Source organism: Lethenteron reissneri, chromosome 24, assembly GCF_015708825.2.
Source record: "Lethenteron reissneri isolate LAM-NWPU_2019-01 chromosome 24, ASM1570882v1, whole genome shotgun sequence".
In the NCBI taxonomy this organism is placed as follows: Eukaryota; Metazoa; Chordata; class Hyperoartia; order Petromyzontiformes; family Petromyzontidae; genus Lethenteron; species Lethenteron reissneri.
The window spans coordinates 1,564,397-1,580,263 of NC_083802.1; the positions used below are offsets into that span (position 1 = coordinate 1,564,397).

The 15,867-nt window shown below is 58.0% G+C and overlaps 2 protein-coding genes across 3 annotated transcripts; one reads left to right on the top strand and one right to left on the bottom strand.

Annotated features, from left to right (window-relative positions):
* Nucleotides 1-801: 801 nt before the first annotated feature.
* LOC133346398 (zinc finger protein 91-like) lies at nucleotides 802-9,911 on the bottom strand. 2 transcript variants are annotated; one of them, XM_061557924.1, is made up of 8 exons: nucleotides 9,775-9,911; nucleotides 7,678-8,826; nucleotides 6,487-7,188; nucleotides 5,642-5,815; nucleotides 4,682-5,257; nucleotides 3,704-4,009; nucleotides 3,062-3,337; nucleotides 802-2,407 (listed from the first exon to the last, which is right to left on the bottom strand). In XM_061557924.1, the coding sequence occupies exons 2-8, from the start codon at nucleotides 8,822-8,824 to the stop codon at nucleotides 1,041-1,043; spliced, it is 4,548 nt and encodes a 1,515-aa protein (XP_061413908.1). In that variant the 5' UTR covers nucleotides 8,825-8,826; nucleotides 9,775-9,911; the 3' UTR covers nucleotides 802-1,040. The 2 variants fall into 2 exon arrangements, with proteins under 2 accessions (XP_061413908.1, XP_061413907.1); XM_061557923.1 differs by lacking the exon at nucleotides 9,775-9,911 and adding an exon at nucleotides 9,624-9,762.
* A 1,107-nt stretch (nucleotides 9,912-11,018) lies between these two features.
* EXOSC3 (exosome component 3) lies at nucleotides 11,019-15,171 on the top strand. The gene is made up of 4 exons (XM_061557790.1): nucleotides 11,019-11,445; nucleotides 12,323-12,472; nucleotides 13,657-13,808; nucleotides 14,859-15,171. Exons 1-4 carry the CDS (start codon nucleotides 11,191-11,193, stop codon nucleotides 15,073-15,075), a joined length of 774 nt encoding a protein of 257 aa, XP_061413774.1. The 5' UTR covers nucleotides 11,019-11,190; the 3' UTR covers nucleotides 15,076-15,171.
* The last annotated feature ends 696 nt before the right edge of the window (nucleotides 15,172-15,867 follow it).

A 15,867-nucleotide genomic window follows, 5' to 3' on the forward strand; every position in this document is an offset into this window, starting at 1 on the left:
CGTGTTGTCTATTTATTTAAAGTTGCGCATTTTGATGTGACGTCACATTTTTCAAACCCCCCCCCCCAGGTGCGTGACGTCATTTATGGACGGCCCCTTACTCTGCCTACATTGTCTCGTTTTCGCCCCGTGAAGACCACGTGTCACGCGCCGGCATATCCTTTGGATAAATCGCAAATAATAAATCCTTGCAGGAATCTAATTACCAAATAATTACCAATTAGATTCGTACAAGATTCTAATTGCCAATTAGATTCGATGCGTTTAACGAATCCGCACACCCCTATAACGTGTGACTGGGACAATGATGCCACGGCTGACAAAGGCTCATTGCATCACTCGCCATTAAAACTCACCTTTACTCGCTTCCAACCGCACACACACCCACACATGCAGTCCCGCCCAAACACAAAATCACAGTCATTCAGAGACCCAGGGTCACTCACACAAAGACAAAGATTCACGAGGGGGTGTGTGAACAGCACCACACCCACCCGGCTACCTTTGTCTCCCCAAGCGTCATACCAGGTACTCATTTTAAGGCTGAGTCGACCTTGTTGGGGGCCCAGCACGAGTATAAATATTTGCCACTGCTATTGGTCGTAAGCTGGAATTGAAGTCCACCGGGTTCTTAGTGAATTGCGCTAATTACGATATGCCAGCTCCACACGTACACATCGTCCAACACCCAGTCAGTCTCACACACAATCCCATTCAGTGACACACACACACAACCTATCGCGCTCCCAACAATCACAAAATACATCTCGCACATTTCTTTACCAGGCTTGTAATATGCGGTTACCACGTGTTTTTTTATTGGGACCAGCGGCACGAGTTTGTTGAAGCAGTCTGGTACATAGTGGGGCGGGCGGCACTGCAACACGGCACAGTGTCTGCAGCGTCTTGGTTATCCCTGCGTGGGCGACATACAACACAACCCACATCCTGTCTGCCGTGGCTTCCCGCCAGTCCTAAATCACACCAAGTGCACCCTGAGCACAGGCCATGGAGAACGGCATGGCAATACGATCCAGTCGCTAGCTGGCCTGCGGCTGCTCTAGCTGCGTCGCGTCGAGCACCACGACAACCGTGGTCTTGTCGGCGCCCGCCGCCTCGCCGGCGCCCGCCGTCTCGCCGGTGGCGCCCGGCGTCCCGGCGTGGGCGGCTGCCCCGTGCTTGTTGAGCAGCGTCTTGCGCGTGAAGGCTTTGCCACAGGCCTCGCACACGTACGGCCGCTCGCCCGAGTGCTTGCGCGCATGCCGCTGCAGCTCGGCCGCAAAGTAGAAGCGCATCCCGCACGCGTCGCACGCGAAGCGCTTGGCGCCGGACTCGCGCAGCCTGTGCTGCGCCAGCGCCGACGACTGCGCGAAGCCCTGGCCGCAGTCGTGGCAGCGGTAGGGGCGCTCCCCTGTGTGCGTGCGCGCGTGGCGCGTCAAGTGCGAGCGCTCGGCGAAGGCGCGGCCGCACTCGCCGCACGCGAAAGGCCGCTCGCCCGTGTGCGTCCGCCGGTGGTTGTCCAGGTTGGTGCGGAACGAGAAGCGCTTGCCGCACACGTCGCAGCCGAACATCTTGGTGTCGGCGTGCGTTCGCTTGTGCTTGAGCAGGTACGCCGGCGTGGCGAAGCCCTTGCCGCACAGGTCGCATACGCAGCCGCGGCCCGGCGCGTGGATGCGCAGGTGGATGGCGAGGTTCTCCGAGTGCGCGAATGCCTTGCCGCACTCCTCGCACACGTACGGCCGCTCGCCCGTGTGCAACGCGCGGTGGCGCCGCAGTGCTGACGCGCGGATGAACGCTTCCCCGCACAGCTCGCAGCGGAACGGGCGCTCGCCCGTGTGCTGTCGCGTGTGCAGCTGCAGGGACTGCTGCGAGCAGAAATCGCGGGAGCAGTGCTGGCAGTGGAAGGGCCGCGCCGGCCGGTGCGACGCCTCGTGCCGCGTCAGGGAGTAGCGCAGTCGGAACCGCTTGCCGCACTCGGCGCACGCGAAGCCACCGGGCTCGGGGCGAGGGCCCCTCCGGCCTCGCTCCCTGCCGTTCCCGGCCGTCACCGTTTCCTCCGTCACGGTCGCCGGCGATCGCCTCCTCCTCGGCCTCTTTTCCGGCAGTGCCGCGGCTGCGAGCAACGCGGACGTGGCGCCCCGAGTTCGGCAACCCTCGTGACGTCGTCGCCGCCCCCTCCGGCCACGCGTTGGACTCGCACGACATTCACCATTCTCACCACTGCCGCCGTCCCCCCCCTCTCCGGTTTCACCACCCTCACCGCCATCACCTCCTTCACCGCCCTCACCACCCTCACCGCCTTCACCGCCCTCACCACCCTCACCGCCTTCACCATTCTCGTCCCCGGCCTCACCACTGTTCGCCAGCCCCTCAGCAGCGCCACCATCCCCCACATCGTTCCCGCCGCCTAGGGGACAGCAAACGGTGCGGTCACCCTGCGGGAGACCCAAGCACGCGCGCTTCTCAGCGACTGCATGCCGTGCAACCCTGCCACGCGAGGGGACGCCGTGCTCCGTCCTGCTCAAGCCTGACCACACCGTGATGGCCAGGGCAACACGGGCATTGCGGCCGCATGGTTCTGCCAGCCCAGCCTCGGCGCGCCTCTTTCCACTCCCCATGAGCTCTTCGCTTATCGCACCTCCGATTATCATGGTTGGATACGTACAGTGCGAAAGAAATTCAACATACATACATCCTGCATCTGCGGCCATTGCAAAGGGTGTGGAGCCGGAGGGCACATGGCCCGGGCTCGCGACCTCAACCTCCGAAGGCTACTTACAGGTCTCCCTTGAAAAAGAGATATATGATCTCAATGGGCTGCAGTCTGGTTATATGTCCATGTATCTGTCTATATTTCTCTCCCATCTGTGCCTATCTTTCTGGAAACATTTACTCTCTCATATCTGGCATTACTCATTGACTGGGATGACAGTGTCACCCATTGTATCTCGACAATGCTCAGAAGAGATGGAATGAACCTCGAAAGAATAACGCTAGAGAGAATTAAACTAGACGCAATGATACTCGAGGGAAAGATGTAAAGAACTGAACGCAGTCTCACCCTTCTCCCCTGGCTCCTCCGATTGTTCATCTGGAGTCTCCTGCTTTGTGCGTGTGTCAGCGCAACCGTCCGTGCGTCCCAGCGGCGTCTCCCCAGCGCTGTCCTCGGGGCTCTCTCCCGCACTCTCCTCCTCCGTCTTGCAGTCCTCGTCGCTCTGCTCCCGGAACCTCCTTCCACCCCGCCTCCTGCCTCGACCCCTGCCCCGTCCTCGTCCCCGTGGCCCCCACCGTCTGCCCCCGACTGCCTCCGGTTCCACTGGCCCCTCGGCCAACGTCCCTGCAACAACACGCACGTGACATTCGGTTGGCCGGGGTCACGGACTCATTCGGTGAGAGGGAAAAGGGTCAAAACAGCACATCGCAACGGCATGAGGACAAGGGAGAAACGGGGTCCTGCAAGTCATGAAGCAATGATAATTTGCATTCGATAATAATCATAATAATCCCCTTTAACTACTGAGGAAAGCCTCACCGTGTCTCAAGCTTTTTCTCAGGAGGGTCCTTTGGAAAGTTCGGCCAGTTCTGTTATTGTTTGGCTTTGTGCGAGAGGATGCCAGGGTACATGGGATGAGTAATTCGAGCCCGAGCGGAGTCACCGGATCATGTGGGACACCTCGGCTGTGGGTCACGCCGAGTCACTGACCGGTGTCTGTGGCGGTGACGGCGGTAGTGGTGGTGGTGGCGGCAGCGGTGGCGGCAGCACTGGCAACGACGGCCTCGCGCGCGTGCGTGCCCTCGTGGCGCTGCAGCTGCACGCGCTGGCGGAAGGCGCGGCCGCACTGGGTGCAGGCAAAGGGCTTCTCCCCCGTGTGCACACGCCGGTGCTGCTCCAGGTTGGTGCGGCCCGAGAAGGCGCGCCCGCACTCCTCGCAACAGAAGGGTCGCGCGCGCTCGCCCGCATGCACCTTCTTGTGGTTCAGCAGGTTCGTGGGCGTCGCAAACGCCTTGCCTGGTGCGCGTGCGGCCGTGGTGTGGGGAGGGGGGGGGGATGCGTGGACACCAGGGCCAACACTTGACAAGGAGAACTTCCCTCTACTCTTAACATCGTGGCCTTCACACATATTACAGTGATCACACGTATTGAAACGTCTTGTTCTAAGGGCTGAAAGGAAAGTTAAAGTAATTTCCTACTCAATGGGCAATGAGGCGTACTCATCTGCCATTTACAGTAATTTTGAAGCTCATCTCACAAGCAGGCTGAGACATCTCAATGTCTCTCTATATCTCTCTGCAACAGGCACCGAGCATCGGTGAGCTCTCTCCGCTGGCTGAACAAAGGCTACGCCAACAACCGCCGCCCACCACCTTAAACCAAACCAGCAGTAACCGCAACAACACCTCCCCAGTGGTGGCGAGATGTGAACTACCTCGCATGGTATACAGGAGGTCGTGGGTTCGATCTCAACCCTGACGCCTGCGTTTAGCTCTGGTTTTTCCCTCCACATTTAGAATCAACATGCATTTAAAGTACTGTATTTGGCTGCTACTATAAATTTCCGCGTGATAAGCCACTTCGTTTGGCTATAAAGCTCAGTGAGCCTTACCTGGTAAAAAAAAATAACTGTCTAGTTTTTTTAGTTTAGTCTCGCCGTACACACCACGCCAGCCCCGGGACTCTCACCGCACGCTCCGCAGGTGTAAGGCCGCTCCCCGCTGTGCGTGAGCCGGTGCCGCGACAGGTAGGAGGATGTGGCGAAGGCCTTGCCACAGGCGGCGCACACGAACGGCTTGACGGCGGCGTGCGTCTTGCGGTGCACGGCGAGGTTCTCACGGTGCGCAAAGCTCTTGCCGCAGGCGTCGCACGCGAAGGGCCGCTCGCCCGTGTGCGCCGCCGCGTGCCGCTGCAGCGAGGAGGCGCGCACAAAGCGCTCGCCGCACGCCAGGCACGCGTACGGCCGCTCGCCCGTGTGTCGCCGCATGTGCAGCTTCAGCGAGTGCTTCAACGTGAAGCGACGGCCGCACTCCTTGCACGGGTAGCCGGGCGCCTGCTCCGCCACGCCGTCGCCGCTCCCGCCGTCGTCCGCCGACGGTCCCGAGCCACCCACGGCGGGCGGTGGCGGCGGCGCCGTGATGTAGGCAGTGGCAACGGCGGCGGTGGCGGTCGTGACGGCCACCTTGTGGTGTGCCAGTGGGATGGCCGTGCTGCCCGCGTGAGCGGCCGGATCGGCCAGCAGCAGCTGCGTGGCTCCGGGTCCGGCTGGGAAGGCATGGGAGCGGCATTAGTGGTAAACGAGACGTCCCTGATGTGGCGGAGGGGGTGGGGGTTTGTAGGATGTGGCTGATAGGCTCCGTGTGCGGTGTGTGTGGAGTGCACCTTTGTATGCGTGGTGTGGTATGAACTTTGATGCTGATGCAGTGTGGCGTGTACCGTGGTATGTACCGTGGTGTGGTGCTATGAAATTAGGTTTGTCAAGCGTGTACTTTGGTGTGTACCCTGGCCAACAGAGTTTGTGGTGTGTGTGGTAGACGTGGTGTGTGTGGTAGATGTGGTGAGTACCATAGTCAAGAGGGTGTGTGTGTGTTGTGTATTGTGGCGAGTACTGCGATGTGGTACGAAATTTGGTGCGCGTGTGGCGCGTACCTCGGTGTGTTCCTTGGTGTGTGCCGTGGCTAACAGGGTGTGTGTGCGTGCCACACGACCCCATGTCTCCATGCTGCTCGGAGCCCATCAGCTGCACGTCGTCCAGGCCCAGCGTCGTGCCGTACTCGGAGAGGTCCCTGAGAAACCTCTCAGCCTCCACGCCCTCTCCCACACCTATGCACGTGTTCACGCGAGGACACAGCTCCTCACACCAAACTCCCATGCAACAGCCAACAAAAATATAGCATTGCTAGTTTTGAAAAAGAACGTGATTGTACCCGACTGCAATACCGCTTGCAGAATGTTACGACGCTCAAGCGAGCGGGATACTCGTAATCGCCGAAACAGCCAGTGGCAAGCACCCCAATCTCGGTGCAATACAACAACCCCGCCATGTGACTGCGTCATGACCGCACAGTGATTTATACGTCCCAGTTAGCCTGGCATACAGCCCCAGTGGCTCAGCGGCAGAGGAACTTCAAATCCAGGTTGGGGATTGACTCGGCCTATCATTCCACTGGGTCCGATAATAATTATTAGCACCACCTTTGGGAAAGTCAACAGTGGTTTGTCCGACGGAGACTCGCCCCTGCCATATCAATGTGGAATTTCCACAACTGGATCAGGGCTGTAAATGGGAGAAGAGCACCAATGCCTCGACGCTCATTTTAGCAGAAAAGGAAAATCACTGCCGACACGGAAATCACGAGACTCGATCGAATCCGACTGGCGAACTTGTGCACGACCCTGGACGGGTGCAGGGACAGTAGCAGGGAGTGAGATTTTGTGCGCAAGAGAGAGAGATGAGCGCGTGCTAGACCCGTGCGTTTGCGGGCACCACTCACAGGGGCGTGCGGCGTGCGTGGTGCGGCGGTGGTGGTTGAGGTTGGTGCGGAAGGAGAACTGCTTCCCGCAGGCGTCGCAGTGGAAGGGCTTGGTGCCCGTGTGCATGAGCCGGTGCTTGGTGAGGTACGACGCCGTGGCGAAGCTCTTGCCGCACTCCTCGCAGGCGAACGGCTTGACGGGCGCGTGGATGCGCAGGTGGATGGCGAGGTTCTCCGAGTGCGCGAAAGCCTTGCCGCACACGTCGCACACGTAGGGCCGTTCGCCCGTGTGCAGCGCGCGGTGCCGCAGCAGCGAGGAGGACCGCGCGAAGGTCTCCCCGCACAGCTCGCAGCGGTACGGCCGCTCGCCTGTGTGCTGCCGCATGTGGATTTTGAGCGAGTACTTGAGCGTGAACAGCTTGCCGCACTCCTCGCACTGGAAGCCGCTCTCTGTGCGGTGGGCGCTGGCCACGTGCGCCGCCAGCAGCCGCTGCTCCGCGAACCCCTGCGCGCACAGACCGCATTCCAGCGCCCCGCCGGCGCCGCCCCGCTGCTGCCCTTCCGCCGAGCCGCCGGGTCCGCTGTCCGCAGGCAGCGGCGCCGCCGGCTCTGGGACGCCCGTGAAGAGCTGTGCGGTGGGGCCGGGCTGCATCTGCGTTGGCTCCTGCTGATAGTGCTGCACCACCATGAGGGCAGCGTGCTCCACCATGAAGCCTGGCTCTCCTGTGGGGACAGCAGTGTAGGGAGGATAACCGCACACACAATACGTAACGTACAAAAAACACTCATACGAGACCTATACAACACAAAGCTGTTCACGAGACCTGCTCACACGTGATAAGTCAAAGATCTCCTGTTTGGACGTTAACAGATTGCTCAGGCCAGTGCTGTTAGTGACCACCTATTAAGACCGGCACGGTGTATACGAAGTGGTGACGAGGCCAGCTCCACATGCGCAAGCTGCATTTGCCTCCCCGGCGTCGATATTTATTCACACCACACCATGTACTCGTTTAAGGTCGACCTAGCAGAGACCAAGACAGTTCCCATCTGTCACATCACTGTTTGTAGCCCATGGCGAGGAATCAAACTCAGGATGCCAAGTTCTTAGCGCAGTGCGCAAAAACCATTCCACCAGCGCACCAAGGAAACACACTCGCAAAACAACTTCATCCCCAGGAGTGGTTATCGCTCGCGTCAAGCTGGTCGCACCTGGGTCCGCGTGCTGGGGCCCTGGGCTCCCCGTGTCCGTCCCTGCGGCCCCCAGCAGCAGGGTCAGCTGAGCAGGGCCCTCCTCCTCCTCATCCTCCCCCGGGGCGGGTCCCCCGTCCCTGCCGAACCCCGTGGAACCCAGGCCGGGCCCGTGGCCGCCCTGCACCACCGCGGCCGCCTGCTCCTGCAGCAGGATGCCGGCGTGCAGCAGGTCCATGTGCACGACCGCGTCGGCACGCAGCGGCCCCTCGGCGTACGCGACGCCCGAGTGCGCCGAGCTGTCGTCCACCAGCATCCCACCTGCCCGGGCCAGGCCGCCCTCCGCTTGCGCCTGTGCACCGGCACTGTCCGAGTGGGCGCAGTCCTCCGGTAGGACACCATCTGTGCGTACGGCGCTGTGCGTATGCGCTGTGCCCTCGACGTGCCCGTGAGGTTGGCTCGCGTGGGCCACGTAGTCTGTGCTAGTTGCATGGGACAATGTGGCCATGTTGGAAACGTGGTCTGGCTGCCCCGTCTCTCCCACATGATTCGTTGGGTAGCCCGTCTGCTCTGCCTGTTCCGTGTGTGTTGAATAGACAATCTGGTCTGCCTGTTCCAACTTTGTTGGGTAGGCTGTCTGGACTGCCTGTTCTGTGTGCGTTGGGTAGACTGTGTGGTCTGACTGTTCTGGGTCTGAGTAGCCTGTCTGAATTGGTTGTTCCGACTGTGTTGCGTAGATTGTGTGGTCTGCCTGTTCTGTGCGTGTTGCGTATACTGTGTGGTCTGACTGTTCTGTGTGCGAGTAGACCGTCTGAATTGATTGTTCCGACTGTGTTGCATAGACTGCGTGGTCTGCCTGCTCTGTGCGTGCTCCGTAGACCGTTTGATCTGGTTGTCCTGATTGTGTTGCGTAGACTGCGTGGTCTGCCTGCTCTGTGCGCATTGCGGAGCCTTCCTGCTCCATTCGTGACGTGGCCTCGGGGTCCACGCCGCCAACAGCGAACGTGGGCGCTCGGTGTCCATCGGCCACCGCGCCAGCGCCTGCCCGTACGCACTCCGTACCGTCACTCCTGTGCGAGCCGCCGTGCTCGGGCTCCATAACTATGAACCCCTCCATGTTAACCACACACTCCTCGGCTGCAACCTCCAGGCGGCACTCCTCGGCCATCCCTGCGCACAACGTCGGGGTCACAAAAACGGCAGAAGTTAACGGCAGCAAGGAGCAAGCACAAGGGTGCAGCGCCGCAATGCCGTGCTCATGTCACTGCTGGTGGAAAGGTGTCCAGTCGAAGAGGCCCTGGGGGGTATTTTGGCCCGATCTTTCCCGCTGGACGGCCGTGTCTGCCCACGTGAACACGAGAATTATTCAACTTAGGGTACAGGTAAACGCCTGTTGCCCAAATCACGCGCAACAATGCGTCAAATCTCAGAAGCAGCCTCGAGCCTGGATAGCGCTTAGGGGTAGGCGACCACCACGCACCAGGTACTTGCTGCAGGTTGCTGCTTGGCTACGTGGAGACCGGGCACCGGGGGGGGGGGGGGCCATGCAGCGAAAATGCACCGTAAATGTACCGTACTTCTATGCTCCCCTGCCCCCACACCATCACCGAGCCACGTTGGCCAGCCTTGTGAAGCGTTGCCAAGTTAAAGGCAGTGGCCCTCACAACCTTGCTCACTCCACGACACACGTCTGTGTGCCCAAGGAAAGTTGGGAAAGGCCGGGGATGGAGAGGTGATGATGGGGGGGGGTAGCCGTCTGCCACCGTACTGGGTGGATGCGCGACCTACGGAGATGGAAGGGCAGAGGGGCAGTGGGGGGGGGGGCATGGATAGGCCACTGAACGGCACGGAGTGTTCGTCTTGAACCCTTTGGCCGCGGCACCCACGGCTGCTCAGCAACTTGCATCGGCCACCGCGACCCCCAGAAGTGGATGGGTGCACATCGAGGCGCGAGTCGGGAGACTCACCTCGTGTCGCGATGACGCCAGGGCCCCTGTCGGCCAGGGCCGCTATGGGACAGGGCCCCTATGGGCCAGGGCCTAACGCCTCCGACCGGAGTCTCGGCCGCATCTCTCAGCAGCAGCAGCAGCAGCCGGGTGTTGTAAGATTGCTCCTCACCGAATGCTGGTAACGAGACGGGTAACGAGCGAGGAGGAGGTGGAGGAGGAGGTGGAGGTGTCGCGATGGTAACGGAGGAGGCGCCGCCGCCGCCGCTTGGGCCTTGAAGCTGCAGAGGCCCTCCGCGTCAGCCCCACCCCTCACCCCCCTCGTTAGCGATTCCTCTCGGACGACTTTCACTACGAATCGATTCCGAATCGATTGCTACGTCCGCTTTGCACGCAAAAGCAGGAATCGCATCGCGCGATCCGGTGAAGAAAGGGAATCACTTTGGCGCGGGAATCGCCGTCAGAGAAATTGTGTTCAAATCTGGAATCATTGAGGGGGTTAAGGAAGTTACTTCAATCTTAATTTTGGAGTTACTTCAGTCGCCACTGTGTATAACTTATTAACTTGACAATTACATTACGGAAAAAGTGTTTGTCGAGAAACTGATGATTTAATATGTATCAGGCACCGCACACAGTGTACGGTGCAAGTTTCCAAATCTTACACCCCTCCCACCCCAATTTATGCACAACGAAGGACCATTGCCCGAAACGTCGACTAATAACAGTGACTGTGAATACTTTCAAGGGTCCCACATCCCCCCCCCCACCACCGCTACACGCGCTAATAACGGGACGGAGTTGGTGAGCGTTGTCCGGCGGCCATATTACTACGGGGTGGCTGGTGACCACCACCGGTAATTTATTGTAATTTAGTAAATTATTACTTAAAATGTATTAATATTATTTTTTTATGCAGAGTGTCTGCTGCTGTGTCCTGTACAGCGCTTTGAGATTTTTTTAATGAAAAAATCCTCTAAATGTAATTATTAATATTACCAGCTCGCTGACTGATGGCATCATTTTAACTCGTCGGCTTTCGCGTCCAATATTATCCCCAAAACAACCTCGAGACCCGAGTGTGGATGACGGCATCACCCCCCACGACGGCGGCGGTGGTGTTGTTGTTGGTGTTGTTGTTGTTGGTGGTGTTGGTGGTGTTGTTGTTCATAGCGGGTGGGGAGGCTTCCCTGAGTAACATGGCCGCCTGATTGCCACCCCCCTCCACTACCAACCCCACCACCCCCACCCCACCCCCCACCACCCCCACCCCCCACCACCCCCACCCCACCCCCCACCACCCCCACCCCACCCCCCACCACCCCCACCCCACCCCCACCACCCCCACCCCACCCCCCACCCCACCCCCACCACCCCCACCCCCACCACCCCCACCCCCACCAGCCCCCACCACACTCCCCCCCACCTCCACCCCACTAACTGCCACCTCGTGCGATCCGGTCCGTGCCTCCACCACCACCGCCGCCACTGCCGCACGTGGTTGTGGTTGTTGTTGACTTGTGAGACTCGTCGTTGAAAAAGGAGGAGGAGAAGAAGAAGAAGGAGGCCGCCTCCCACCGGCCGCCGCATGGCGCCGCGTCACAGGGCGCTCCGGGTCGTGATGGCCGGCGACGAGGTGGTGGTGGCGGCGGTGTCGCCTCATCATCATCATCAGCAGCAGGAGGACTTGGGCCTCGCCACCACCACCGCCTCCTCCCCCGCGGGGCGCGTGGTGCTGGGCCCGGGGCTCCGGCGCGAGGGGGACGTGGTGCTGGCGAGCCGCTGCGGCGTGCTGCGCCACCGGGAGCCGCACACTTACTGGGTCGAATCGCACCAGAAGCGGGTACGTGGAGCAATGGGGGGGTGTCTCTCGCTTTCCTGGGGGGGCCCTCTCTCGCTTTCCTGGGGGGGCCCTCTCTCACTTTCCTGGGGGGCCCTAATGCTGGCAAGGGACCCCCCCCCCCCACGTAGCTCCCCACCGTGAGGTCTTTGAGACGCGTTTGAACCCGGACACGCTCAGCCACGCTCCTTGGGCCACGGTGGCGAGGAGATGTTAACTACCTCGCCTGGTGTACAGGAGGTCGTGGGTTCGATCCCGACCCTGACGACGACTGCTGCTGTATATTTTGAGTCTGCGTGTCTCATCATCATCATCACCACGGTGGCTAGGAGATGTTGACTACCTCGCCTGGTGTACAGGAGGTTGCGGGTTAGATCTCCTGCTGATTATGTGGAGTTTGCGTGTCTCCTCGTGGTCGCGTAGATTTTTCTCCGGGTCCTCCGGGGTTCCCTCCACATTTGTAATCAACATCGCACGTTTCGAGTATTTGGCTGCTCTACATTTCCACGTGATGATGAGCCACTTCGTTGGGCTATCAATTGTGGCCAGGTCTCGTGTGAAAAACAGCTATATATCTCAATGGGCCTTACCTGTTAAAATATTTATTCAGTTTAGTTTAGTACATTTGCTGCGAAGTGGCCAGTAGAGCCGACGCACCAGTAATAATTCTTGAATATGTCTGTGCGGAGTTCTTCGTTATGTCCACGTGTGCCTGACGGATTTTCACTCCGGTTTCTGATTTCCTCCCACGTGCCCACGCGTTGATGCAAATTGTCCAAACATTCCAATACCCTGAGATTGGCGGGGAGACGTGGTGTGTGTGTGTATGTTGACCATCTCTGGCTGATTTTACACGTGTGCTGTGCCCTGTGCTGCGCAGTACGTGCCCGTCAAGGGCGAGACGGTGATCGGAGTGGTGACGGCACGGGCGGGCGACGTCTTCAAGGTGGACGTTGGTGGCAGCGAGCAGGCCAGCCTCTCATTCCTGGCCTTTGAGGGAGCCACAAAGCGAAACCGGCCCAACGTGCAGGTGAGAAGAGAGCCACGGGGGAACCTCCTACAGCGGTGACGACGTGCCCCGACCAGTGCGAGTTCAAGAATCTGAACGTTGATTTGCACTGGAGGAATCTGATGTGCTGCAAAGCTCTTTTTCACAGTAGGGGCCGGTCAGAAGGTTACAACAACAAACAATAAAAAAGTATAGGAAAGGTAAACAAATCACTTTTTTTTTACATAAACTTTTTAATTTACCAGGTAAAGCCCGCTGAGCTATTAGCTTATTTTTCAGAATGGGCCTGCCCTCAAATTATAACTCATTTAAGTGTCTTATCTTATCACGTGGAAATTTCTAGCAGCCGAATACGTAATATAAACGGTCAACAAGGACCATGGTTGCATGTTGAGTCCATTGAGTGAAGTGCTGAAGGCTCCTCTCACTGCTGACAGGAGGTCACGGGACAGACACTTTCACCACCATAACCACCACCCTCATCACATCATACGATGTAGCCAGCGTAATGCTTGGCAGATCGTCTCGTTACCTCTTGGGCGATTGTATACATCTACTCTTTGGTTCTTTCGGTAAAGTCACGTAGAAATAAACATAATAAAATAATAGAACACGACGTTTCGATTGCAACACAAGCAGTCTCAAATTTAGTTGTACCTGATGCAATCGAAACGTCATATTCTATTAGTTAATTTATTTTCTCTTTCTACTGTGACTTTACCGAAATAACCAAAGAGTAATTCCTGCAGTCACGAAAGCTTCAAATCAAGTTTGATTGTACAGTAAAACCTTGGGATTGCGAGCATAATTCGTTCCGGAAACGTGTTTGTAATCCAAAGCACTCGTATATCAGTTGTGATCACGTGACGCTCTGCAGACAAAGCGTATACACGTACTACTCGTATTGCAAGACCTCGCTCGTTCATCAAATTATATTTATTTAAAAAATGTTGCTCGTCTTGCAAAACACTCGCAGACCAAGTTACTCGCAATCCAAGGTTTTACTGTATACATGTCTATCTAGCGATATCTCGTGTCCTTTTGAGGGTTCGATTGGTGACACCTGCTGTACGTATGTTGAACTTCTTTCACATTGTACCGTAGCCAACGTTGCTAATCGGAGGTGCTGGACAACAAACTAACAACCACACGTGCTCCCCCCCCCCACTCTCTCTCTGTTTGTGACGCGTGTGTCTCGTGGGCAGGTGGCAGACCTCGTGTTTGGCCGCCTCCTCGTGGCCAACAAGGACATGGAGCCCGAGTTGGTGTGCATGGACAGTGGGGGCCGAGCGTCCGGCATGGGGGTGCTGGGTCCCGGAGGGTTTCTTCTGCACTGCTCGCTGGGACTGGCGCGGAGGTAGGAGGACGGGGGAAGGTCCCACGCGCGGGGCCCTTGCTCATGCGCTCATCGCAGGACGCAGGCGCCCCGACCCCAAGCACCCTCTTCTTGGTTCTTTCGGTAAAGTCACGTAGAATGGAAATAATAAAATAATAAAAATCAAACATAATAAAATAATTCTCACGAAGAACAGGTCTGTCGAGAAGACAGAGTCTGAAATGTCTGTCTTCTCGACAGACCTGTTCTTCACCTGAGGACGGCTGCTTGCGTTGTGGCCGAAACGTCGTGAGAATTATTTTATTTTGTTTTATTTTTATTATTTTATTATTTCCATTCTACGTGACTTTACCGAAAGAACCAAGAAGATGAATCCCTGCAGTCACGAAAGCTTTCAATCGAAACCCAAGCACCCTGTTAAGGCTGGTAGGGCGAGCAGATGGACGTTGCGGCCTTAGCCGAGCAGGCTCGACCACGTTTTCTGAAGGCGCCATTGTAACGGTGACTTTGGTCGGAACCGATTTCAATCTGAGTCTATGTCGGTCCATTTAGGTTCTGTGTACTCGACACATGGCCTAGCGGTGGCTCGTCCGTTGCCTCTTTCAGATGTTTACGGTTAGAATCCAGCGGCCGCCCTGGTTATTACTGCAGGTATAAGAACCGTAATAATGTTTGTACGTTGAACATCTTTCGGACCGAAAGTAGCCGACCGCCTTGCGCCGCAGTGGATGTTCAGGATCCCCTGATGTCATTTGCAAGAGGAGGCCATTGTATGCTGGCATCAGGGTCCAAATTTGCCACATTCGAAAATGACACCGCACATTTACTCAATTGGGACTACATAGCAATCATCACCCCTTGCTGGTACACTAACGCCCTAGGTCACGCTTGCATATGATACATATCCTGGTCTCTTGAGTTCTTACCCGGTCAACCAAAATCAACTTGAAATTTGACCCGCGTAAGGGAGTGATCGGCGCAGTGGTCAGCCCGCTGCACTATGGGCGCGGAAACTTGACGCTGGTGCCCCCCCCCCCCATGCCTTGGGGCTCCCCCCCCCCCCCCCCCCAGGTTGCTGCAGCCGGACTGCGAGATCCTGCGCCGGCTGGGCGCTGCGTTTCCCATGGAGATCGTGGCCGGCATGAACGGGCGCGTGTGGGTGAAGGCGCGCTCGGTGCGCAACACCCTCCTGGTGGCCAGCCTCCTGGACAGCAGCGAGTTCATGAGCCCGCGGCAACTGCAGGCGGCGCTCGCGCGCATCCCCGAAGACCTCGCGGTGGCACGCTGAGCAGCCCCCCCTCACCCCCGTCCACAGGGACGTCCACCCACCCTCCCCCCTCTTCACTGACAGACGTTAGGTTTTATAAATAAACGAGCGATTTGTTTTATTGTGGCGCGTGCCGTCGCTGAGAGTTCTTTCTGCCGAGGTGGAGGGTGCCCAGGGTTTTTCTGGTCTTCGCGGGAGCGATGGGGTGAGGCCGGGTAGTCGTGGTGGTGGTGGTGGTGATGGCGGAGAGGTGGTGGTGAGGCTTGGGGGTGTTGGTGAGGCCGTGTGATGGTGGTGAGGCCGAAGAGATTGTGTGGTGGTGAGGTTGTGTGATGGTGGTGAGGCCGAAGTGGCGATGGTGTTGATGGTGGAGAGGGTGGGTGGTGAGGCTGTGTGACGGGGATGCCCAGAGGTGGTGGTGACGGTGGGTGATGGTAAGGCTGAAGATGTCGGGAGCTGCCCAGGGTTTGGTTTCCATGACTGGGGGCATAGCGGGGGCATGGGCAGGGGGCTGTCCCTTAATTGAGAGATCTGTGGGGGGATGAACAATATACACCCCCCGCCCTCCTGTAAAATAATTGTGGGCAGTGCGCGTGAACGATCTATTTATAAAAGCAACGAGGGGATGGATACAGCGTAGCCTGATACGGGAATTCAAACTTTTCTTCGTCGTGTTAATTAAGCTGCCCCGAGTCGCGGCTGCAGCGCCTCCTCGCGCCCAACCAGTTACATCTCCACGCAAAGACGCCGATTCTTTACCAAAGATAAAATCCACGGCGTCACCTCGTGCCCCCGCCACTCTCACCACGTCAT

Bases quoted from the DNA above. Each gene is read 5' to 3' on its own strand.
- LOC133346398 (XM_061557924.1), bottom strand. From the start codon at position 8,824: ATGGCCGAGGAGTGCCGCCTGGAGGTTGCAGCCGAGGAGTGTGTGGTT. The intron at 5,816-6,486 runs GTGAGTGGTGCC...ACACGTGCATAG, and splicing joins CACGCACGCCGCACGCCCCT to GTGTGGGAGAGGGCGTGGAG. The intron at 5,258-5,641 runs GTACGCGCCACA...ATGCCTTCCCAG, and splicing joins ACACCAAGGAACACACCGAG to CCGGACCCGGAGCCACGCAG.
- EXOSC3 (XM_061557790.1), top strand. From the start codon at position 11,191: ATGGCGCCGCGTCACAGGGCGCTCCGGGTCGTGATGGCCGGCGACGAG. The intron at 12,473-13,656 runs GTGAGAAGAGAG...TCTCGTGGGCAG, and splicing joins GAAACCGGCCCAACGTGCAG to GTGGCAGACCTCGTGTTTGG. The intron at 13,809-14,858 runs GTAGGAGGACGG...CCCCCCCCCCAG, and splicing joins TCGCTGGGACTGGCGCGGAG to GTTGCTGCAGCCGGACTGCG.